Source organism: Glycine max, chromosome 19 (assembly GCF_000004515.6).
Source record: "Glycine max cultivar Williams 82 chromosome 19, Glycine_max_v4.0, whole genome shotgun sequence".
In the NCBI taxonomy this organism is placed as follows: Eukaryota; Viridiplantae; Streptophyta; class Magnoliopsida; order Fabales; family Fabaceae; genus Glycine; species Glycine max.
In genome coordinates, this window is record NC_038255.2 from 40,073,440 (window position 1) to 40,097,853 (window position 24,414).

Sequence of the window (24,414 nt, forward strand, 5' to 3'; positions counted from 1 at the left end):
AATACTCAAAATTTATTTAGTCCCTATACTTAAGCATCATCATTTTTAGTCCATGTATAATCACTTTCTATCCTTTTTGGTTCATATTGTTACACAAACTTTATATTTTAGTCTTTATCATTTTGTAACAGCATGGATCATGACCAAAAGAGATGTAAAAATGCTTGTATATAAAAACTAAAATGTATGATTTTAAAGTGTAAGAATTATAAGATAAAATTTGTGTAACTAAAAGGATCAAACGAATAATATTTTTCTTAAAAAAAGTATCAAGTGAATAAGTGCATTCTGAGTTAAATCGGATTAGGGTCAATAACTTTTAAGATACATCAAGATATACAAGACACTTTTTGAATATATAACTGAATAAGCACACTACCACTTATATGTGTGAAAAGGGATAAGTTCTAAAAATTTGATGTGCGTACTTCTTCACATATACATACAGAGATAAAACAGTTACATAAAAGTTACCTGTAAGAGTATTGAGTGAAATTTCTCCACTTTTGGTGCCTATAATATCCAATACTCATTTTGTTGACTAAAAGATTTGAATATAGATCTTTATAGGTTTTACCTTATCCATTTTACCCTTTAATATTAATTAGAGGATCGCATTAACCAGTAACAACATTTGATTAAAATTTATTAAAAATAACAAAATTATGAGAGATCATAAATAAAAAATGACACTTACAAAAAATTATAATTTCTATTCAATCAATAGTAAAAAAAAAGTCTAGAATATCAGTATATTAAAGACGGTGTTGTTACTTGTTAGCTTTTTTTTTTTTTTCTTTTCATTTATTCATGACCAAAATCTGCATTTAATATAATATCGCATGCAAGTTAAAAAAAAAAAATATTAGTCATACTTTTATAGACTACTTTCTTGTGCCAGAATTAATTCGGCGTGCCACTAGTGCAACGTTATTCTTAACTCAATTTTGCATCTAGTGTAATATTGTTCGATCCTAGTGCAAGTTGTTGTAAAAACCATTAACCACGCAAGTTAATAGCAAATGAAATCAGAAATACATTAAAACTAATCAAATTAATTACTTTTTAAGATTATACACTTTCGAGGGAATTAATTCGGCGTGCAAGACAAAAAAAAAATCAATCTTTTGTAAGAATTGATGTATATTAACGTAAATATTATATCACTTTTATTATGTGCAAACAGCAGCATCAAAATATAATACTAGCTTAATGATAATAAAAAATATCATAAATAGCTTATAATTGGATGATAATGTAATTGATAGTTATATAAGCTATTTATGATATTTTTTAATAGAAAATGCATGATAATGTAAAGATAGGTATAATTGGAATTACATGAATTTTCTATTAACATTAAGCTATTAATAGAAAATGCATGATAATGTAAATATCTTTAGCTTAATGATAAGCTATTTTGATTATCATGCATCAGTCCAGTAGTATTATAGTTGAAGTTTAAACTAAAGATATTTTACAGTGTTAATAGAAAATGCATGATAATGTAATTGATAGGTATAATTGGAATTACATCACCTTAACTCAGAAGTGATTGGACTGATGCACACACAGACAATTTTTTTTTTTTTATCAAAAGCGCTAAAAGAAAATTTAATTTACTGCCAGACAAAAAGTATGTTAAGCATTAATAACCTATTGATATAATTTTTACTTAATTAATAGAAATTAAATTATTAGAATAAACAGTATATTTTGCTAACCTTTAATGTTAATATATATATATATATATATATATATATATATATATATATATATATATGACAACTTTTTTTTATAATCAAAATGTTAAGTATAAAAAAAAGGTTTGAGACTAACTATATGATCAAATAATAAAATGTGTGTTTTTAACATCAATTATCCTTTACGAAAAGCAAAATCATGAGCATACATTTCATTTTTGAAGTGTATCAGTGGAAGGGTGAAGAGACAAAAAAAAAAGGTAGAAAAAGTGGTATATAACTATATATGATGATAAATAATGTGATAAAAAATGAGAGGATTAAAAAAAATGAAATGAAAGAAAAAGTGAATATACATAATAAACAATAGCTCTCACTAAAACCACTCAAGTTTATTTATATATTTATTTATTTTTGCTTTTTGTTCTTCCTTCTTTCCTCTCTTTGAAAACATGCATGTTTCCGGTGTGTGTATAAGAACACTATAATTAATATATAAACGAGATATAATAGTTGATGTTATTTGAGTTAATTATCAAGTCTTAGATTCTAACATTTGTATTCATTGTTTTCTCTTTTCTGTACAAAAAAAAAACATTTGTATTCATTGCAAGATTGGTTCAAACCAATTCAAATAGCAACTAATTGGCTAAATCAATGATTCAATACCACTATATCAAGTCAATGTACAGGACCTTTAACAATGGTATTAACCTTATCTTTGTAAATAGGATTTTCCAAACTCGATTTAAACAAACAGAAAGTAAAGCTTAATTATATTTTTAACTCCTTTAGTTTGGATTATATGTAATTTTTGTCTTTCAATTACTATGTTTATTAAATTTCTCTATTTTTAAATTTTGGTTTTACTCTGAATTTTTTCCTTAAAACTCTCATATTATTATTTTATATTTAAATATTTGGATGTTAATAAGATTTTATATATGAAAATTTTAAAAGTTTAGTGAAAATTTAATTATAAATTTAATTTTTTATTGAATGTAAGATTAAGGTTTAAAAATGAAATGTTTTGGATATTATTGACTGGAATTTGATGCTTTCATTAGTAAATGTTAAGCAGAATAAAGTTTGAAATAATTTAATTTTTGAAATATTTTTCGTAGAAAATAAGAATTTGAGAGTTTGTGACGAAAAAGCCATTCATAGTAAAACTAAATTAGATTTATTTAAATAGAAAGGGACTTAACTAAACTAACTAATAAATTGTAGAAAAATAAGAATTTGAGAGTTTGTGACGAAAAAGCCATTCATAGTAAAACTAAATTAGATTTATTTAAATAGAAAAGGACTTAACTGAACTAACTAATAAATGGTAGAAAATAAGAATTTGAGAGTTTGTGACGAAAAAGCCATTCATAGTAAAACCAAATTTGATTTATTTAAATAGAAAAGGACTTAACTAACTAATAAATTGAGTATACTAAAGGACTAAAATTACATTTAAATCAAAAGTAAAAAATAAATTATCAATTTTATCCTTAAAAATTACTCTCTCCTAAATAGATTTATAGAGGAAAAAAATTTAAATAGATTTATAGAGGAAAAAAAATTATAAGTAATTTCTCCTATGTTAAGTAGTTCTTCAAGTAATAGAAAATCTTTTAAATTAGTTCTTGAACATTAGTAATATTAATTTGGAGACTACACCGAAGGATATTAAGGTTGACCTGGTAGTAGGGATCAAAGTAAATATTAATTTGGAGACTACACGGAAGAATATTAAGGTTGACCTGGTAGTAGGGATCAAAGTAAATACAGAAAAGTTTGATCTTCATTGTTGTTATTGTAAAATAAATAAATAAATAAAAACTTGCATATTTAAATTTGTTTTTTGAAGAACTAATTAGAAAAAGAAATAAATTCTTTTTGGGCTATCATGACATTGGTTCATATTATCCATGAATTTTGCTAATGATTAATATGCAGAAGAGAATCTCTTATCACTTTTAATGAAATTTCTCTCTTTAGTTACTTTTTTTCATTTACAAGTCTTGAATTAGAAACTTTACTTGAGAGACAACCGTCAGAATGAAATTCCACTCGAACCAACTAGAGGTTGGTAAAGAAAATAATAATTTGGGAGATGAAATTGAGGGTTTATTCCAAAAGAAAAGTAAAAACATCAAAGGACACCCACCACAAGGAATCAGGTTGCCTATAAAAGGAGTCACTCCTTCAATCTGTCCATGCTCTTCCAAACCTTCCCTTCAGCTTCTATACCCTGCCTTCGAAAACAATAATCCACCCCTTCACCTTTTCCTATACAAACCAATATTTTCAGAAAATAGAAACCATGGTGTCATCAAAACCTGGTGGCTTCTATGAACAAGGGAGATTTCCATCGATCAAAATCCTCATACTTGTACTCCTTAATTCTATACTCCACAAAGCCAACTCAGGCAGCAACAACTCTGCTTCCAACTCCTTAGTTCCATTTCCACCTCATGAGATCCTCTCATCATTGCAAACACTACCTCTACATGGCCACTTTAGCCTAAGGGACAATGAGGATGCTGCCAAGGACTTTGGCAACATACACCATTTTCCTCCCCTAGCAGTGCTGCATCCAAAAACAGTTTCTGATATATCACTCACCATTAAGCATGTTTTTGAAATGGGGTTTGCCTCACAGCTGAAGATTGCTGCTAGAGGCCATGGCCATTCACTTCAAGGCCAGGCACAAGTACATGGAGGCCTAGTCATTAACATGGAGTCACTGCAGGGTCCTGAAATAAAAGTTTACAATGGAGAATTGCCTTATGTGGATGTCTCAGGAGGTGAGTTATGGATAAATATTCTGCATGAAACTCTTAAACATGGGTTGGCACCAAAGTCATGGACAGATTACCTTCATCTCACTGTTGGGGGCACTCTTTCAAATGCTGGTATAAGTGGGCAAGCCTTCAAACATGGACCTCAGATCAATAACATCTTTCAGCTTGAAGTGATCACAGGTAACTGCTCATGCACAATCTATATTCTTAATTTTCCCTGCGTAGCAGGATTTTGCGTTTTAAGGTTAGTTTTAGTGCTTGTTTGGGGTAGTTTGAAAATAATCACTTTATATTTTTTTTTTTCAAAATCTTTCTCAGAAAGACAGTAAAAATAAGCAATTATTTCTCCAAAAAATAAAGTAAAAGATGTTAGATTTTATCGTGCTTAATGAGAATAATAGTCCCTTCTTTGGAGTGTGAATGGTGCATTCTATAAAGTTTTGTGTGGATATCACTTTTGAGTTTTCATGACATTAATCTGGTTTGCAAAATTAATACTTTGTTGTAGGAAAAGGAGAGGTGGTTACCTGCTCAGGGAACCGAAATGCTGACCTTTTTTATGGTGTTCTTGGAGGGCTTGGTCAATTTGGCATCATTACAAGGGCTAGAATTTCTCTTGAACCAGCACCTATGATGGTGAGTGTACATTCAAAACTCTAATATTAAGACAAAAAAAAACAGTTCCTAATAATATTTATTGATTATGACATGATATGTGCCTTTTTGACAGGTTAAATGGATTAGGGTGCTCTACTCAGAATTTTCTACATTTACTATGGATCAAGAGTATTTGATATCACTTAACAACACATTTGATTATATTGAAGGGTTTGTGATCATAAACAGAACTGGCATCCTTAACAACTGGAGATCATCCTTTGATCCCAAAAACCCACTTCAAGCCAGCCAATTCAGTTCTGATGGGAAAACCCTCTACTGTCTTGAGATGGCAAAATACTTCAACCCTGATGAAGCTGAAGCCATGAATCAGGTATGCCATAACAAGCAACTCATTAATTGCACTTGCATGACCAAAATTAAAGCATTGATTGCAAAAAAAATGTTCTCATCTCCATCACCTATGTTCAAATACAGAGTGTTGATCAGCTACTGTCAAAGCTGAGTTACATTCCGTCCACACTCTTCCTATCAGAAGTTTCTTACGTGGAATTCTTAGACAGAGTGCATGTTTCTGAGAATAAGCTAAGAGCACAAGGCTTGTGGGAAGTTCCCCATCCTTGGCTGAACCTTCTGATCCCAAGGAGTGAGATTCATGACTTTGCTGAAGAAGTATTTGGCAATATTCTTAAAGACACAAGCAATGGACCCATACTCATTTACCCCGTCAACCAAACAAGGTGTGTATTATATATGGACACGACGACACAAACCAACGAGTTTAATTAAGAATTTTACATTATCAACTAATCAATTAAAAGTGAAAAAAAAATTGACTTTTAAAGAACAAAAATATTGTTGGACACCCTACAACCTATTTAACACTTTAAAAGAAAAAAGATAAAAAAAAAATAAGTATAACAGATAATATAAGGTGACCAACAAAATAAGATAAAAAGAAATTATGAATCTTAACAAAGTGTAAAGAATGATAAGGTGTTTAAATATCATTATTTTTAAAAGATATATTATAAAAGTTAACAAACTTGTTATACATAATAATTTACAATTAAATTATCGTCTAAAAATATGACAGTGCATATATTATTTTCTCCAAGGGAATAATACTCTGTTAGTTCTCATGATCTGAGTCATTTTATACTTTTTGTTGTTACAGGTGGAACAGTAGACCATCGTTGGTTACTCCAGAGGAAGATGTTTTTTACCTGGTAGCACTCCTATCCTCAGCACTCCCAAATTCTACAGGTGCAGATAGTTTAGAACACATTCTAGCCCAAAACAACAAGATCATAGATTTCTACACGGGTGCCCAACTGAGAGTGAAGCAATACCTTCCCCATTACAGCACACAGGAAGAGTGGCAAGTCCATTTTGGGTCACGATGGGAGGCATTCGTGGAAAGAAAAAGGGCATATGACCCACTAGCACTTCTAGCCCCTGGCCACAGAATCTTTCAAAAGGCAGTGTCTTCTTCATGTTAGTTTTTTAGGGTGTTGTGAGGTTGTGAACTATTGATAAATTAATTAAGAGTGTTACTTCTTGCACCTCTCTGGCACCCCATTACATGACGGAATGTTCAATCTGTATTTTACATTACGGAATGAATGTTCAATCCGTAATGTAACGAGGTGCCTGAAGCAAAATTTAGAGATGCAGGAAGCTTCACTCATCAATTAATCATGTATGTTTCTTTCTTCCCTTGGCCTTCTCTCAATAATTGTGAGCGTGGCCAATGTATTTTCTATTCAAACGGAGGCTTGCTTTTTAGGTCATGATTAGAAGATTGAAGATTGTGGGCTCAGGAGAACACTAATATGAGTTAGAGTTGATGGTGATGTTTTAAGCTCTCTGCAGGAAATTTGCAAGTTTTAATTTTAGGGCCACCCTGTAAGAGAAAAATAACAGCAAAGAAAATTATTATTAAATGTAAAGCAAAGGTTAAATAAATAGAAATTGTTACTACCTTTTTCTTGTCATTTTTTAACTGCAATAACTAACCATTTGTTTGCTTAAATTTCTTTCCTGCCATAATCGGGTAAATAACACAAAGCTGGCAGTCTCTCAAATTTCTGTACATTTAGGCACTTAAGTCTTATTCAAGTAGAAGAAATAAGCTTTGACTTTCTCTGAAGTATATTTATTACTAATATAATCTGTTAAGAATTTAATTAAAATATATTGATAATGTTATAATTTTTTACACAGTAATTGTATTATTAAAAACATTAATTTTTTTTTAATAACTACTTTAAAAATCATACTTATATTATTATTTAGCTCATTAATAATGTAAAAATCTTGCTGGCGTTTCTTAATAACCCTCGACCAATACCCTCTATCTTTCCTTTCCCACCTCCCAAACAGGCAAAGCATTGCACTACTTTTCCTGTTTTTAAATTTTGACCAAAATAAGAACAGTTAAAAAAATTCAAGGATGAGTTCTCAGGAAACGAAATTTTTACATATGACATCCCACTTAACAAAGACAAACCAAACACTAGGCAACGGATCAACTATTTATACAAGTAAATCATTTAGTGATATTACTAACAAAATTTTCTTTGGCATCATATATGACTTTGATTTTAAAAAATATTAGCCACAAACACATGGTCCTCCCAGCTAAAAACAAAAGTTGCTAATACTGGAGCACATAACAGCAACAACATTCATTCCCCCTTAGTAGCACCAGTCCAACCAAGGCCGGGCCTGCTTACTTGACCCTGTGGTTCTTCATAATCTCGTGCATCTCGGATTGAAGCTTCGAAGTCGGTAGAATCACTTGCAACAGGAAGAAAGCTACTGATATCATCCCTGGCACCAAATCCTCCAGCCCGAATAACATCATCAGGTGTTATTGATGCCTCCATGTTTACATCCCCAGATGCATCAATTTCCTCAGGACGTGTACCCTTTGGGCAATTTTCTCCACCTTTCCAATCAGCTGCTATCTTTGTCTCTGCAACATCCCCCGAAGATCTTGTAAAATTCTTCAAAACACCTTTGCCCACACCAATCTCTGGATGATTGGTGTTAGTTGATGTGCTGTCAATGCACTCCTCATTATCTGTTGAACTCACACAATCAAAGTCTTTATCGAGGGCATCGTGTAACATGATCAGTCATCAAATGAAAATATAAATAAAAAAAATTCTAAGACCATACACTCCCTCCTGAAAAACACCCTACCTCAAAACAAAACTAAAATAAGTGTTTGCACATATTTGAATGAATTAAAAAAGCATATCCAATTTATTAATTTTACTTAATAGATTTTGACTGTTTTCAAAGCAGTTACATATCACTTGAACAAATTGGCTTGCTGTCAGTGCTCTAATATGCATGATATATAAACTTAATGAAGTGGAAAAACACAGTCAAGGAGCTCATCCTAAGACTTCAAAAAGCCAAAATAGTGAAGAGAAGTTAGGATCAAGTGCAAAAATTGTCTCCAGATGAATGGTCAAAAAATTCTAGCATATCATTGCTTTGACATGCTTCACTCATTGACTATACTTGAAAAAAAATAAACATATTTGATTCACTTCAATTGTAATAATGTGTCAACCAATTTTCATGGCTTTATTACATTTCCACAAACATTTGCATATAGCTTATCAGTGTAAATTGATTGACATAATCTGTGTTGTTGAATTCACTGTCAAGTATCAAATTTACATAGTAATATCAAACATTTATTCCAGATAGTCCTCACCATGAAGCATTTTATCTGGTTTGTTCTCCATTGAAGATAAAACCTTGTATTAATAGATTCACGTTGTATTCCTATGTAGGTTCATTAACTGTCCCTGTAGGGCCGAATCCTCCAGGTTCCACAAAATCTTCTCAAATCCTTACCTACAGAAAGAAGTAAATTATTTGAACAATCTACAGTGTGTGAGTTGCATAATTGCTTGATACAATTACTCTAAAATGGAGCTTTGGAAACCACTGGTGGCAAAAACGACTAGTAAAAGAGGAGAAACATCTCACTGTGACTGCAATATCTATCAAAATTCAAGACCTGTAATAAAGTATTGGCATTTTCCTAATTATGAAAGAGTAAACACTATTTAGAATTGGAATGTTGGATTCCTCTTGTTGACATAATATTTATCTTAGTTATTAGTATTTATTATTCTTTATTTGTATGCAGTTAAACCAGTTGTATCATTGTACTATAGCCTGTACATAGCATCTTTCTTAGGGATAAATAATACGAGGATGCAAAAAAACACTCGCATACACTTACTTCAAGGATTTCGATTGTCTTTTGTTCTGACCTCAAATACTCAAGCATCGTTAGGGTCACCTTGTCTGAGATATTGTCCCCTTTGGTGGTCAATGGTTCATCACAGTTTTGTCCCTATCTCGTGAGACTCATACCAGCACCAAAGCAGACAATTCCTCAAATGGTGACCCCATGGACTTGAGGTTGGAACATCATTAATATTTTCTAGGTATTATAGTGGCTCATTCTACTTCAGGGATGGAAAACAAGTATAGAAGTATGCATTAGACATAATGAATGAGATCATTAAGCTTCTACAAGGATGGGAAGGTCTACCAAACCCAGAGGGCAGGGAAATATTGCAGACGATTGTAAACTTGCTGGGAGACTGAATTATCTCACTATCATTCATCCAAATATTGTAGACGATTGTTTAGCCAGTTCCTACAAGTAACAAGCTCCATGCTAAAGTCACTAGAAAGGTTCAGTTTGCATTCTGGATTCTGGAATACATCAAAGATGCATGAGGTGGGATCAATATCTTTATGACGATAAGGCACACAAGCAATATTTTACCCCCTCTAATTTTGAAACGTTCCGCTTTTAATCTCAATCTATCTAAATCATTTTTTCACCCTCTATAAAGCACTTTGAGAACCAAAAGTATTGGATTTCAAATTTTAAAGGGACTAAAAACCAAACTTGGAAAATTTTAGAGGGACCAAATACATATTTAACCCTAACGAGTACTGGCAACATGTGAATTAGAATATGCAACTTCAACTTTGGGGAATAGAACATGAGCAGTGCAACTAAACAACGTTGGAAATTGAGCTAAGCCCAATTTGAGCAACAAGAATTCAGCATAGCAAGTCAATTCCAAATCATAGCCATGCAATGTAACCTTCAGCATAGAAATTTCGCACCTTCGATTCACAATGAAATAATAATAAAACAAAGAGACATAGTTTAAAGCGAGATTATGGGGAGTGTGAGAAGAAGAGGGTTCAATTGAAAATTTTATCTATTGAAAAGAAAAGAAAAAAAATAAAAAGCAAAGAGCAGTACCTGAAAGAAAATGAAGATATGAGAGGAGAGAAGAATGACGAAACGCTGATTATGGAGTCGCTGCGGTTTATTTATGCGAAAGCGAAAGTGAAGCTGGGTAACCGAGTGAACGAGACGGGCCACGTGTCTTCGAGAGCCTGCGTTTATGCTACGCTGGTGAGTGTAGAAGCACGTTGCGTAACATACATGGGTGTTTGAGGAGTGTTGCGGTTGACAAAATATCTTTTTGTTTCTCTATTAAAGATGTGATTTTATAAGATATTAGTCATTAATAGACATTTTACATGGATGTTTCAATAAAAAAAAATATTATTTTAGTTTTTATAATTTGACATTTTTATTTCTTTTAGTTCTTTTGTAAAATTATTATTTTTTAATTTTTGTAATTATATTTGTTTTATTTTGTTATTCTTACAGTGTTTCTGATGAATTTTTTTACTGTTTGAAGTATTATATAAAGTGTTAAAAGAACTAAAAATTAAACAAATATTCAAGAACAATAAAAAAAAAATTTACAAGAATAAAAATGAAAAAATCATTAAAAATTGAGAAAATAAATAAAATGTGTTTATTGTTTGTGGTAAAAAAAATGAGTAAATTTATCTTTTATTATAGGCTTAATACCCAATTTGGTCCCTTGATTTATTTTATGTACTCAATTGGGTCCTTTTGTTTGTAAAATTTACCTAATTGGATCCTTACCAATTTGTTTTGTTAAATATGTCAACCAACCTATCATATGTGGCCATTGTTAGGTATTTTTTAATTGGTTTAACTGAGCTAAGTGAGGGGTGAATGTTTAATTGGTAATATGCACACAAACGATGACGGTTTTACAAAAAAACGTCGTGGAATGTTACGTTTCATGACGATTATATATTTAACCATTATTTAACGTAAATTTTTAAGATGATTTTTGTAAAACCAACTGATTGATAGAGGGAGGGCACGAGCTAAGCGAGGGAGTGAATGTTTAATTGGTAACATGCACACAAACGATGATAGTTTTACAAAAAAATGTCATGGAATGTTGCGTTCCATGATGATTATATATTTAACTATCATTAAATGTATATTTCTAAGATGGTTTTTGTAAAACCGTCATCGTTCAAGTCAGTCATATTACAAAATTGTCACTACAATTCTTTCTAAGAAGGTTTTTTTGGAACCTATCTCCTGCCATCTAGTTTTGACAGATAAATAAGTAAAAGATAATAAATACATCATGCATCATATAATTATCCTCTTCAAAGAAGGGATGTAGTTCTTTTTGGGTGGAAGTTACCCTTAGGGTAAATGCTCACTTGTCCCTTATGAGAGAAATTAATTTGTTATTTTGGAGAGATGTGTTTGATATAGGAGAGTCGTGTCCTTTTACATGAGAGATGTGTTCCTTTATGGGAGAAAGAACTACGTTTTTTATACTGGATGGATGTGTCCCCTAATGAGAGACAAGAGTCATTCTTATAAGGAATGCATACCCATCCACACATTAGAGGGATGCTTCTCCCAAGGAGCTAATGGTACCCCTTACACACACATGTAACAAACAAAGAAATAGAAATAGATTGACAAATACCTCATACATAACATACACATAGAGTTAATCATTTAGCCCTTATAGTGAACTTTAACTGGTTATGTGTATACTTGATAGTAATTGTGATACCCTACCAAGATGTGACTCTATGATTTATGTGCTTTATTTGATTTCCAATGCTAGTGAATCATTTCTCGTGTTTTATATGTAATTGTGAAATGGTTGGATTATGTGTGCATAATTAAAAATTGTGATCTACGTTGGCATGTTATCACTTCATTGATGTCTTTAGGATTAAGAAAAAATACTTGTAGTTATAGAATTGTTCAGGTTTTGTTAGTCATGTATTCATGGATGGGTTGTCACCCATTATGTATTCATTAAACTGAATGGATAAATTAATTTGTAGGTCCTTGAACTATTTTGTAATTTTTTTTATTAGACCTTGAACTATTTTTTTAATTGAGTCATTGAACTTGTATTTGTTTTTTTGGTTGGGTCCTTTTGTCTAATTGTCATCATGGAAAATTAATTGCTTGAGTTGATTGAGTAAGTTTGCAATAAAGTTGTTGTAGGGTGAAACTTGGAGAGACTTGTCGAAAAAAAAACTTAGATTAAGTGGACTTGTAGAGTTGAGAATATTGGTTGAAGTACTTGACTGAGAATACTCACTTCAAAGCTTATAAAGTGAGAATCTTAGACCTAGATAAGTGAGAATATCGATATGAAGGGTTGAAAATACTTAGTACTCCTTTTGGACTGAAATATATATATAAAAAAAACTCAATCACCCTCAAGAAAATTAGTTAACATAATTTAATTTTGATAGTTTCAATACAAAAGTTAATTCATTTCCTAAAGTATCCTTTACATTAATTGCATATGACAAAAAAAGAGAGAGAAGGTTATGGGAAATAAAACTTTAATTAAATAAAGGGTATTTTTGAGATATTAATAGTAAATAGAAAAGACTTAATTAAAATTTGCTTATATTTTAGTCCAATAGATATTTTTTTTTGCTTATATTTTAATCTAGAGGGAGTACAAATTTGCATAAATAACAATGATAATACTAAATTTAGGAATAATTAAGTCTTCATGATTAATTTCCTGAAATCCCAATCATATGGAAAGGCTCAATTGAAAATCAAGTACATATTCAACTGGATTCATAGATTATAGTCAGCAAACAATACGAGCTCCAAGGTACATTGGTTAGGGTTTCACGAGTACTCTATCTCACGCAAATGAATTATGTAACACCCCATGTTTTGAGTACATTCTTTTAATTAAATTCTGTCACGAACGTATTTAGAAAATATTACAAGTATATGTATCTTGAGATAGAAGGATGTTGTAGATTATCCGTAACTCTTCAATATCCTTATGAAAAAATAATCTCATCAGAACGTTTTTGTGATCAAATACATTGCTTGTGAAATATGTGTTTGTGTATATTTCATAGATCTATCCATTGTGGATTGGAGAGACATCTTTCAGATATTTTGAAATCCATCTTAAAACCAAAAAATCAAAATAAATAATTTTAGTCCTTATAAAAGTTATAAATAATAAGGATTGTTATGATCCAATTTAACAAAAATAGTTGAAAGATCTAATTACAAATTGAGAAATAATTTGTAGACTTATGGAATAATTTAACCAAACTGAAAGAAAAAAAAAGTAAAAAATTCCCATGGCAATTTGTTCTGGTCCACCTTTTCTACACCAAAGAGTAAAATAGTTAGCACGAGGCTTAATGTAGAAGCAAGATGGCAAATAAGAAAAGCTTTCAATTGTTAAATACGTTGGTCCCACACTGGTTGACACTCCCAACCTCCCATTACAAAGTCTCCGGCGTTATTCAAAATCTTCACGTTAGTCACTCATCCTTCAGAGTTACATTTCAGAAGCTATATATATAAAATCTAATGACAAACCATAAGTCTAAATCATTAATCATTTAATAATATTTAGCCCAAACAGTTTTCATCACCTTGCAGAGGAGTGTGGGAATTTGAACTCTCTAACCCGTTGGAAGTAACCATTTTTTCAAAACCCTACTCCTCCCCCAAATGTCGTCATCCGCGGCGGTGCATCTCCAATCTCCGATAAACCATTCCTCCGACGCGCCGCCGCCGCATTCTCCGTTCCTCTATTTCAATGCCGACTGCTTAAACCCTTCCGCCGCCGCCGCTGCCTCCGCCGCGCGCACGAGGTCGAGGCCGAGGCTCGCCAAGCTGAGGAAGCAGTCCGCGTCGCAGCAGGCTAGGTCCTGGAGCAGAACCTCCGCCACCGGCCACGACGGCTCCGGCGCCTGCGCTGGCTTCAATCCGTTTCGCTCCGATCAGGTAACTACCGGTAATGTTAATAATAGTGGAGTAGAGAGTGGTTCCGATGGTTTTGTGTTTGCGGCTGGGAAGGGCGGTTCTGATTCCGCTAGGGATTTGAAGGGGCCGAGTGAGGGAGAAATTGGGAAGAGTGGTGGTGTGGAATTTGTGTTTAGTGCTAAAAAACGGAGTGAGGATGAATTGAAAAAGAAAAATGAAAATGTTGCAGAGGCGGTTTCTGGTGAGGGAAGGAAGGTGGTGTTGAATTCGGAGGGGGAGCAGGGGGAATCGAACACTAGGGAGTTAGTTTTTGGTGCTTGTAGAAACAATTTGGATTCTGGTTTGAATACAGAAAAGGGGAAATCTGGTGTGCCTGTGGGGGATCCGAGGTTTGATAATGGCGGGGTGAGGGAATGTAAGACTGAATTGGAGTGTGGAAAGCGTGATTGCAGTGCTAATAATGTGGAGAAGCCGGAGCATGTTGGTAGTGTGTGGAATTCAGATTGTGGAATGGGTGCTTTTGGTGTTAAGATGGGAGGGAACGGTAATAGTGATGCAGGTGCTGATCGGTGTGATCATTTGGGTGATGAGTGTGAGAGTCGAAATGACAGTCTTAATGGTATTGCTGCTACTTATTGTGATGTGCCAGTGCGTAATTTATCATATGGGATGGAGAAACTGAACATCAAACATTCTGAGGGTGCTGATATCACCAGAGATTCGGCGAATTCACATGCAAATGGTAGTGCTGGTTTTGTGTTTGGAGCAAGTGACAAGGTTTTTGGCTATTCTAGTGTTAGTTCAAGAACTGATGCTGATGGTCAGCAGTCTTGTGCTCAGGCTACTTATGAGAATATTGGTGGGCAATTTGCCAAAGTGGGTGGATTAAATGGTGTTCAAAATCGAACTGCTTGTGGTGTAGCCCGTGGTTCTGCAGGAATACATTGCTCCAAGCCATCCACTTGTCAGGAAGGCACCAGAGATTTCCAATGTGGCAAAATTCCAGAATGTAATGTGTCTGAAGATTTAAAAGTGAATGGAGCTGCAGCATCGTTTTCCTTTTCACCATTTGGTTTTGATTCCCATACAAATAATCATGCTTCCATGGGCCATTCCTCAAGTGCAGATAATGATAAGGACAGAAATTGTTTTGCAAGTACTCCAGAGGCTTCCAAAGAGTCTTTTGCGGACTTCAAACCCCCAACATGGGATCCTTCTTGTTTCAAAGAAAATTTATTTCCCAAGTTAAATAAAAAAGTGGAATCCACACCGAAGGGCCGATCTTGTAAGGAAAAAGGGTCAAAATGTATGAGGAAAAAAATGAAGCCGCATTCTGTAAATAAGAAACAGTCAGGGCTATACCATTTGTCGAAGGAAAATGGTTCACAGAAAACCCCTGATTCTTCTGGTATCCACTCACCCATGGATTTTTCTCCCTATCAGGAAACAACAGCAAGTGATCGTGTGAAAGCTTCTGAAAAATTAAATGATCTGCATTCAACAATGCCTACTGATCGAAGGTATGCAGATCCAGATAATAACAAGTTATTGTCATGTAATGGAAGTTCTGTTGATGATTTTTTTCTTTCTGAGATAGTCTGACCTAATTTGAAAACCTATCAATTCTGCAGTGGTAGTGTAGCCGGTGCTTCAGCAGATGCTGGGTTTGACTTCATCCCAAACACTGAAAAGCAAAAGGATGATGTATTTCGTTTTGTTCATGGTGTGAATGATTCAAAGGGGAAAGGTTTTGCATTTTCTGCTTCATCATCTGTGGATGGTACTCCTTCATTAAAGCGTCAACAGAAGAAGAAATTTAGGAGAAAAATGGGATGCAACTCTTTTGTTAACTCTCCTCGTGTGAATGGAAACTTTGTATCTTCTGTACAATTTTCTCCACATAACCCTGCCAACATGTCATCACATTCTGATGTACAATTCAAGGAAGGGGATGTTGCATCATTGGATACAATTCCAGCAGCCTGTGACACATGGAGACTCAGGTGCCGATCATAAAAGCAATCAGCTCTTTCATAGTTTCACATATATTTTAATAGAGTTTTGATATTTGTTGTGCTGATTTCTGTTAGATATTCCTGAAATTTGCATTCTTGATTTATATGTGAAATCATGATTATATATAGGGGGAACCAAGCTCATAAAGATGGGGATCTTTCTAAAGCGGAGGACCTTTACTCTCGAGGAATAAATTCTGTCCCTTCAAGTGAAAGATCAGGATGCTGGGCTAAGCCTCTTTTACTATGCTATAGTAACCGTGCAGCAACACGAATGAGTCTTGGAAGGATCAGAGAAGCTCTAGAGGATTGCATGATGGCTACAGCTCTGGACCCCACCTTTATGAAAGTACAGATGAGAACTGCTAAGTAAGGGTTTTGTTTGTTATTCTTTTAGATCACAAAATATAGATGTTTTTAGTTTCTCTCCCCCTCAAGTAATGAAATATGATTTTCGTCTCCAGCTGCCACCTTTTGCTAGGGGAAGTAGAAACTGCTCATCAGTGTTTTAATAAGTGCATGGAATCAGGTAGTGTTGTTTGTTTGGATCGAAGGGTTATAGTTGAAGCAGCTGAAGGTTTACAGAAGGCTCAGGTATTTCAATGATTTTCTTTTATGTGGATGGCACAATTTTGATAACTTAATTTTGATGCAGTTTATTTATATACTGTCAATTTGTGTGTCAATGACTGTTTTTTTTTTTTTTTGAACTTGTATTAATATCATTATCAGTCTTATATTACTACTTTAGCTATTAGTCTTTCAAGGGGCAATTAATCTTCAATTCTGCTATTCTACCTTGGTTCACTTGTGATGTGTGCATGCTTTTATAAGATGTCTGATAAATATTACTACGTTTTAACAGGAAGTGGTCAAGTGTATAAATTATGCTGCTGGGCTATTAAAAGAGAGGACTTCTGATGCAGCTGCTACTGCTTTAGAACTAGTTTCTAAGGCATTGTCAATAAGTTTATACTCAGAAAAATTGCTTCAAATGAAAGCAGAGGCTCTATGTTTGGTATTTTCTATTCCAATTATTTGCTCCACTCATCTTTATGCATTTTTATTCTTTTTTGTTGTTGTTGTTTTGCTTAATTAATTTGGATTAGGGAGAATAAAAGGTGCTTTTTATTATTGTAATGTCTTGCAGCTACAAAAGTATGATGCAGCAATTCAGCTTTGTGAACAGAGTCAGCATCTTGCAGAAACGAATTTTGTCTTGGCAAACAATACAGAGAATTCTGATAGTTCCTTATGTGATAGTTACTCAAGTGTAAAATTGTGGAGGTGGTCATTGAAATCCAAGTGTTACTTTTGTTTGGGAAGGCTTGAAGCATCACTTAATGTTCTTGAGAAATTACAGCAAGTTGTGTCTGTCACTGACAAGTAATTCAATTGATTACTGAGCAAGGATAATTTTTCATTTTCCATTTCAATCAAGATAAATTTTCTTTTTTCAACAGCTAGGGATGCCTTACGATCAATTCAATTATGCAGGTGTGTGGTCGATAACATTGAAGACTTGCTGACATTAGCTTCTACAACACGGGAACTTCTGAAGGACAAGGTAATTTCAAAATGCCCTTTTTCCTAAATAAGTGCCTGAAACCAGATGGTAATTATTAAATCATCTTGACCATCATTAGATTTAGTTGCATAATGTTGTAAATTTGTAATTAATTTAGGGCATAATTTCCCCCTATAATTAGGACTGGTTTAGGGCAGATTGATTACCAGAATACCAGTGATATTTTGGAAGATTTATTTCCCTATTATCTGTTATTCTTGCCTATTTAGGAAGCCTCGGGATTGCATTCCAAAGCAAGCAATGATATTCAGATTTTCTACATGGTATCAGAGCCTATCCTAGATTGATTAATGGGTCACTATATTATCCACGCACTAAGCCTAATGGTGCTGGACGTGAAGAGGTGTATTAGGAAAAAATAAAGTCCCACATCAACTAGTGATAGATCCAAAATAGTGTATATACTATATATAAATGGGGGGTAACCCTCACCTCAAAGTCGGTTTTCTAGGATTGAGTTAGGCCCAAAAGTTCATATTCTATGATTCTAAGATGGTACCAAAGCTCCCAGTCTTGGGGTCTCGCTTCCCCAGAAAAACTCAAATTTAAGATGGTACCAAAGCCTATCCTACATCGATTAACAGACCACCAACCACGTTAACCATGCACCAAGCTTAATAGTGCTTGGTGTGAGGGGGTGTATTAGGAAAAAATCCAAGTCCCACATCGACTAGTGATTAGGCCAAAATAGTGTTTATAAGTTGGGGACAACTCTCACCTTAAAAGTCGATTTTGTAGGATTGAGTTAGGCCCTAATAAAAATCATACACGGAATATTATGTCTTAGAATTTTTGTTTGGGCCTAACTCAATCCTACAAAATCGACTTTTAAGGTGAGAGTTGTCCCCAACTTATAAACACTATTTTGGCCTATGAGCTACAATATCAGTTCTCTAAGACATAAAATTCTAAGACACAAAATTCCGTGTATGATTGACCTATGAGCTAGAAAACATGGATATGACATGATGATATGATATTTGTTTCAGTGTTCTTTTTTGAAATTATTATTGACTAATTGTTAATTCCTGAATCCTGTTTTATACAAGAGAATAAGCTGGATAGCTTCTTATTGTTTATTTGAAAGATTCTCATATATTGTAGTTTAGTATCATTTGGTATTATGCATATTAATGTTATTGATCTTTATTATTCTTCTTAACAACAGAGAGAAGGAAATGAAAACTTTAAATCGGGAAAGTATATGGAAGCTGTAGAGAATTACACTTCTGCTTTATCATGCAATATAAAATCACGTCCTTTTATGGCGATTTGTTTCTGCAACCGTGCTGCAGCTCATCAAGCTTTGGACCAAATTGCTGATGCCATTGCGGACTGCAGTGTGGCTATTGCCCTTGATGGAAATTATGCAAAGGTATGCTTCTCTGAAGTCATTTCAATTAGGGGAATTCATGAGTTCATATTTGAATTTTCTTCCGAAATGGCTTAACCTATTAAAATATGAGGAGTGATATGGATTACAGACAGGAACTTCATTTGAATTGAGCAGTTTTTTGAAATATGATGGCTTTTTGTTTGACTCTAATTTTGCTAAAGGAGGGGTGCTGGAATCTCATTGATCTCATCTTGTAGGCAATTTCAAGAAGAGCCACCTTGCATGAGATGGTTAGAGATTATGAACAAGCAGCTTGTGACCTCAAGAGACTTATAGCTGTTCTTGAAACTCAATCCAATGAAAGAGCCAAACAATCTGACTCGCCCAGTGGATCTAATGCTGTGAAAGAATTAAGGCAAGCTCATCAACGTCTGCTTTCAGTGGAAGATCAAGCCAAAAAGGGAGCACCCTTGGATGTTTACCTCATTTTGTAAGTTCTTTATTCAATTGGGGAGTTACCTGTCCTAAATTTTTTTCCAGTGTAAGTGTATAACTCAAACGAAATTGTATTATGAGGAAAAAAATTATACATTATAAGGAAACCTTTTCACTGGGTTTCAAGGTCGCTATTGTCAGAATTGTTCTCATTGTATACACAGGTAGCATCTCCAAAAACTTGATTCCAACCATTTGTTTGGAAATTGAGATCATAGCTAGGATTGGGAAGGGGGCAGAAGATAGGAAATTGCAAGATTGTAACATAGATTGTAAGATCCTATCCAAAATGCAAAATTGTACATATGCATAAAAAATAACAGATAACAAAAATAACATCTAAATCACAACATTGAACTAAACTAGTAAACATAAATTGAAAATTCATACCCATAAGTTCTCACATACAAGTGGTAATAAGTACTGAAAGTGGCTTGAGTCAGAACCCAAGTAATAGACCTGAATGCAGTTGCAGATGGCAGAAATCAGCACACAAGGCAGAGCACAGATGGACGAAGTCAGAATCCAAGTTAGAGACAAGAATGCAGGTGGCTGAAGTCAGAATGCGCATAGAGAACGCAGAAAGTAGAAAGATGGGCCAAAGTTAGAACGTGCAAACAGAAAGCAGAGAGTAGAGAGAAAGAATAAGGAGTGAAGGAATAGGAGAGATTTGAGAGTGAAAAGAGGGAGAGCAGGTACAAATAAGGAATCATAAGACTAGGTTTTTTCTTGCAAACCAGGTTGCGAAACCTAACCTGCAAACCAAGCTGCATAAGCCGAAATTGGCTCTCGAAAGATCCATGATCACTCTGATCATATCATAGATCATTTGTGTATTATACATTGATGCATGTAACTGTAAAGTATCTAGTTACCCAAGGAACAACCTTTCCATTTGTTTATTTATTTGGCAATGGTCAATTGATGAATTGAAAATATGTTCCCATTATATTGTCACTTTGTCTTAGAATACGGATACATGTTCAATTGTGCATTGAACTCCCCAGTTTTCCATGACTGATAGTTGCTATTTCAGAGTTTCCAAATCTAAATTCCATTCTTTACAATGTCAATATCAGAGGAATCAAATCAGCTGATACAGCAACAGATATCAAGAAGGCATACCACAAGGCAGCTCTCAGACATCATCCAGACAAGGTTAGAATCTTTTGTGCCTGCATTATAGTTATCTTAGTATGAGCTTTTGGGTATAAAGACGAGCCACCATCATTTTTAGCTTTCAAAACTTTTGTACTCAGGAAACTTTATTTTATCTGTTTTTTGGTTTGAATCTAGGCTGGTCAGTTGTTGGCTAGAAGTGAAGTTGGAGATGAAGGCCAACTTTGGAAGGAAATTTCACAGGAGGTGTACAAGGATGCTGATAAGCTTTTCAAAATGATTGGAGAAGCGTATGCCGTGCTTTCAGACCCAGCCAAGGTTATGCACATGATTTTTCTGCTAGTTAAAGAATCTGAATTCGTTATTTAGTCTGAGAATACAAGCTGAGCTGGGTGGGCAAGAGAGAGATAGTTGACAAATAATGATTGAATATATGAATGGCTTAATGTACTATCTTCCTAGCATTAACAAGCGCTATTAAAATGCTCAAGTTCACTCCTGTCTTAAAACACTTAATTTTCAAGCTGGAGCAAACATATTATATGCTGCTAGCCTTTTGCAAACAGAGCTAACAAGTAGTCAGTTAGTAGTTTTATGAACTTAGAGGTATACTAATTTTCTTATCTAATGTAACCAATAGGATTAATTTTTGCAAAATCTGTTTTGATCCTCTCACAAAAGAGTGAGTGTGAAGTAATATGACATTGCCTATTATTTTACACACCTTCCTCCGTCGAACATATAAACCACATGCAATTTAAGGTATGATTGACAGTTAATGTTGTCTATAAGACATGATTGGCCTCAGTAATTGAGAAATATGCCCATGGCTCTATCTGTTGGGAAAACATAAATTTTGTATGAGACTACTACAGAGTGTTTTCTCCTTTGTTTCCATTTTCCTGTTTTGGTTGTGGAGGAAGTTTTTCAAAGTTATAAAACTAGTTCAAGTTCCATAATTTTCATCCAGGGTTTATTTTTTGTGATATAAAAAACTGATGAGCTTCTACTTTTATTGATATCAGCGCTCAGAGTATGATTTGGAAGAGGAGATAAGGGAAGCTTCTAAATTATGTAACAGAGGTGGGGCAAGCAGTAGATCTTCAAATCCTTATGGGTGTGGAAGACCGTTTGGCTTTGATAGTTACAAATCTCCCTCTGACAGAACTTCTAACAGACGAAATGGACGGGATCATTGGAAGACCCATGGACATTCATATTCTCGATGGTAAGAGGATACTCATGTCATGGGCATCAAGATTCTTTTGCCTGGTGAAAGTGACCTTCTTTCTCACTCATGATGGTATGAAAAAGAGGATTAAATTTGCTTTTGCAGGTAATTTATGACTCTTTTTTGTACTTAATCAGGCTGAAAAAAAGTGACTGAGGCCTTTACTAATATATCTTTTTTTTTTTTAATTTCTTTTGGTGTGACTCAGGCCATGATTGATGTATTTTTTTGGGTCTGACACGGGCCATTACTCAAATAAGATTGTAAGTAGATTTTGCAAGCATGCCATAGCGATATATGCAAAGATGTATTCCTTTAAGTAGCCAAGGACTTGAGCTTGGGAAATGAGGCAAGAACAGGCCCCGCTAACAGTGATGTATGTGCTTCACCAACTTAAATGTTAACAAAGCATTGATGCTATACTAATGTGCCCTAATCCCATACTTTTCCAAAGGGGTTGTTCATACAGAAAGTCAGGCAAACACAGCAAGGGAGACAATGCAGTTGTTGGACTTGCATACTTTCTCGAATGTAACTGGTGCTGTTGTAGTTATCTTGTATTAGTATTTTTTACCTGGATTGATCGAGAATCTTAATAGAAAGTGTGCTAATGCCGATATAGAAAATATATTCTTTTGAATTGATTCAAATTACATATCCCTTTTCAAAGTTTAAAATTGCCTCTAATTTTTTCTCTTGGATTACAAATGAGTATATATCTCTCGTTGGATAAGGATGGTGTAATGTGTATCTCTTCTATATTTTATATAGAATTTGGTCACTTCATGATTAGACAATGAACCTACATCCACATGATCAAGAATGTGTGTTCAAGTACTTACACGTGTACATTTAGAAGGTAAAAATTGATACACAGACCATAGTTTTAAAAAGGCAAAATTACATTTTTGGTTCTTCATTTTAGCTTCAATTTTGCATTTAATCTCCCGGTAATTTAATTCACTAATTGAGTCCTTTACTTTGAAAAAAAGTACAATGTTAGTCTTTCGACGTCATAATTGGACATTGATCGTTAGACAATAACGTTGACTGTCATGTGTCAACATCTAATAGACACGTAAAAAAACCTTAAAATAAATTTATTTAAAAATGCCTAACCCTAATTAATTATCTTTAATTCACAACCCCCAAATGCCCCCCTTTCTCTCTCACTGTCGCCAAATCTTCCACCACCCAATTCTTCATCGCCTCCAAACATGGCACCTCCTCCTTCCATTGTCGCCCCAACAAATCATCCACCGCCGCCTCCAAGAAACTCAAGGCCTTCCAATTGGAGCAGTTCCAGTCCTCCCGCAAGGCTCAAATCAAGAAGGAACACTCCCTCAAATCCCTCTCCAAGTCCCTCTCCGTCTGGCTCAACTTCCTCCTCCAAAACCCTACCTCCTCCGGCTGCCACCTCTCAGCCTCCAATGTCGCCCCTGCTCTTGCCACCAACGGCAAGCGACATGGCACTCCATAAACCTCTGTTGTCGGCGTTGATTCCACTTGGCGAACTCCCAAGCGCTAGAGGAAGACCTGGTCCACTTTGAAAAATGTCGCCATTGCAGCGGAGGTTCCTGATTCCTCGTTTTCGCAACTCAGTGATTCTCTCAAGGGCGTGTGCAGTTTCGATGATTTCAAGCAGCGAATGGGGGTTTATCTCAGCCTCCCAGCATGTAAAGAGATCTTCCATCAAATTAACCGTGTCACCAAGGTTTTGTTTTCTCTTCCATTTATTGCCATAAACTTCGCATCAAATTTGTATATAATTTTTTGTGGTGACTCCTTGGTGTTGAATGGTGATGTTGATTATGATCAAGATGTTGTGTTCTTGAAAATGATCATTGACAAGCTATTTTTTTCACATCAGGGATGTTGTGCAGCGGAGCACGTGGAGGCGGACGGAGGACAGGTGGCGCTTGGTGGATAGCGCTATGGCGACGGTAGAAACGACGGTGGTGGCAACAACGGTGGGGGTTGGAGAAGCTGCGGCGAGAGAGAGATAGAGAGAGGAAGTGAGGGAAATTAGTTTTTTTTTTGTTTTTAATAATTTTTAAAATAAATTAAATATAATTAATTAGGGTTAGGGATTTTAAATAAATTGGTTTTAGGATTTTTTTACGGCCTATCAGACGTTAACACGTGGCAGTCAACGTTACTGCCTAACGGTCAACGTCTAATTATGACGTTGCTTTTTTACAAAATAAAAGACCCAATTAGTGAATTAAATTACCGAGAGATTAAATACTAAATTAGAGTTAAAGCGGGGGACCAACAGTGCAATTTTACCTTTTAAAAATCAATCAGTTCAATCACTGACCCGG

At 34.4% G+C, this 24,414-nt stretch overlaps 3 protein-coding genes across 6 annotated transcripts; 2 read left to right on the forward strand and 1 right to left on the reverse strand.

Annotated features, from left to right (window-relative positions):
* The first annotated feature begins 3,756 nt into the window (after positions 1 to 3,756).
* Positions 3,757 to 7,156, forward strand: LOC100777568 (cytokinin dehydrogenase 1). The gene is made up of 5 exons (XM_003553345.5): positions 3,757 to 4,678; positions 5,007 to 5,134; positions 5,229 to 5,489; positions 5,594 to 5,856; positions 6,294 to 7,156. The coding sequence occupies exons 1-5, from the start codon at positions 4,018 to 4,020 to the stop codon at positions 6,616 to 6,618; spliced, it is 1,638 nt and encodes a 545-aa protein (XP_003553393.1). The 5' UTR covers positions 3,757 to 4,017; the 3' UTR covers positions 6,619 to 7,156.
* Positions 7,157 to 7,635: 479 nt separating this feature from the next.
* Positions 7,636 to 10,625, reverse strand: LOC100305533 (uncharacterized). Of its 3 annotated transcripts, XM_006603558.4 has the most exons (4): positions 10,437 to 10,625; positions 9,705 to 9,871; positions 8,853 to 8,995; positions 7,636 to 8,204 (listed from the first exon to the last, which is right to left on the reverse strand). In XM_006603558.4, exons 3-4 carry the CDS (start codon positions 8,881 to 8,883, stop codon positions 7,807 to 7,809), a joined length of 429 nt encoding a protein of 142 aa, XP_006603621.1. In that variant the 5' UTR covers positions 8,884 to 8,995; positions 9,705 to 9,871; positions 10,437 to 10,625; the 3' UTR covers positions 7,636 to 7,806. The 3 variants fall into 3 exon arrangements, with proteins under 3 accessions (XP_006603621.1, XP_040868295.1, NP_001236698.1); XM_041012361.1 differs by having other exon boundaries at positions 8,853 to 9,871; NM_001249769.2 differs by lacking the exon at positions 9,705 to 9,871 and having other exon boundaries at positions 7,737 to 8,204; positions 10,437 to 10,480.
* Positions 10,626 to 13,767: 3,142 nt separating this feature from the next.
* LOC100778106 (uncharacterized) lies at positions 13,768 to 22,716 on the forward strand. Of its 2 annotated transcripts, XM_006604276.4 has the most exons (13): positions 13,772 to 15,826; positions 15,938 to 16,309; positions 16,451 to 16,690; positions 16,786 to 16,915; positions 17,187 to 17,339; positions 17,472 to 17,707; positions 17,819 to 17,888; positions 19,078 to 19,284; positions 19,503 to 19,735; positions 20,820 to 20,898; positions 21,037 to 21,177; positions 21,885 to 22,195; positions 22,299 to 22,716. In XM_006604276.4, the coding sequence occupies exons 1-12, from the start codon at positions 14,052 to 14,054 to the stop codon at positions 22,089 to 22,091; spliced, it is 3,843 nt and encodes a 1,280-aa protein (XP_006604339.1). In that variant the 5' UTR covers positions 13,772 to 14,051; the 3' UTR covers positions 22,092 to 22,195; positions 22,299 to 22,716. The 2 variants fall into 2 exon arrangements, with proteins under 2 accessions (XP_006604340.1, XP_006604339.1); XM_006604277.4 differs by lacking the exons at positions 21,885 to 22,195; positions 22,299 to 22,716 and adding an exon at positions 20,210 to 20,435 and having other exon boundaries at positions 13,768 to 15,826; positions 21,037 to 21,100.
* The last annotated feature ends 1,698 nt before the right edge of the window (positions 22,717 to 24,414 follow it).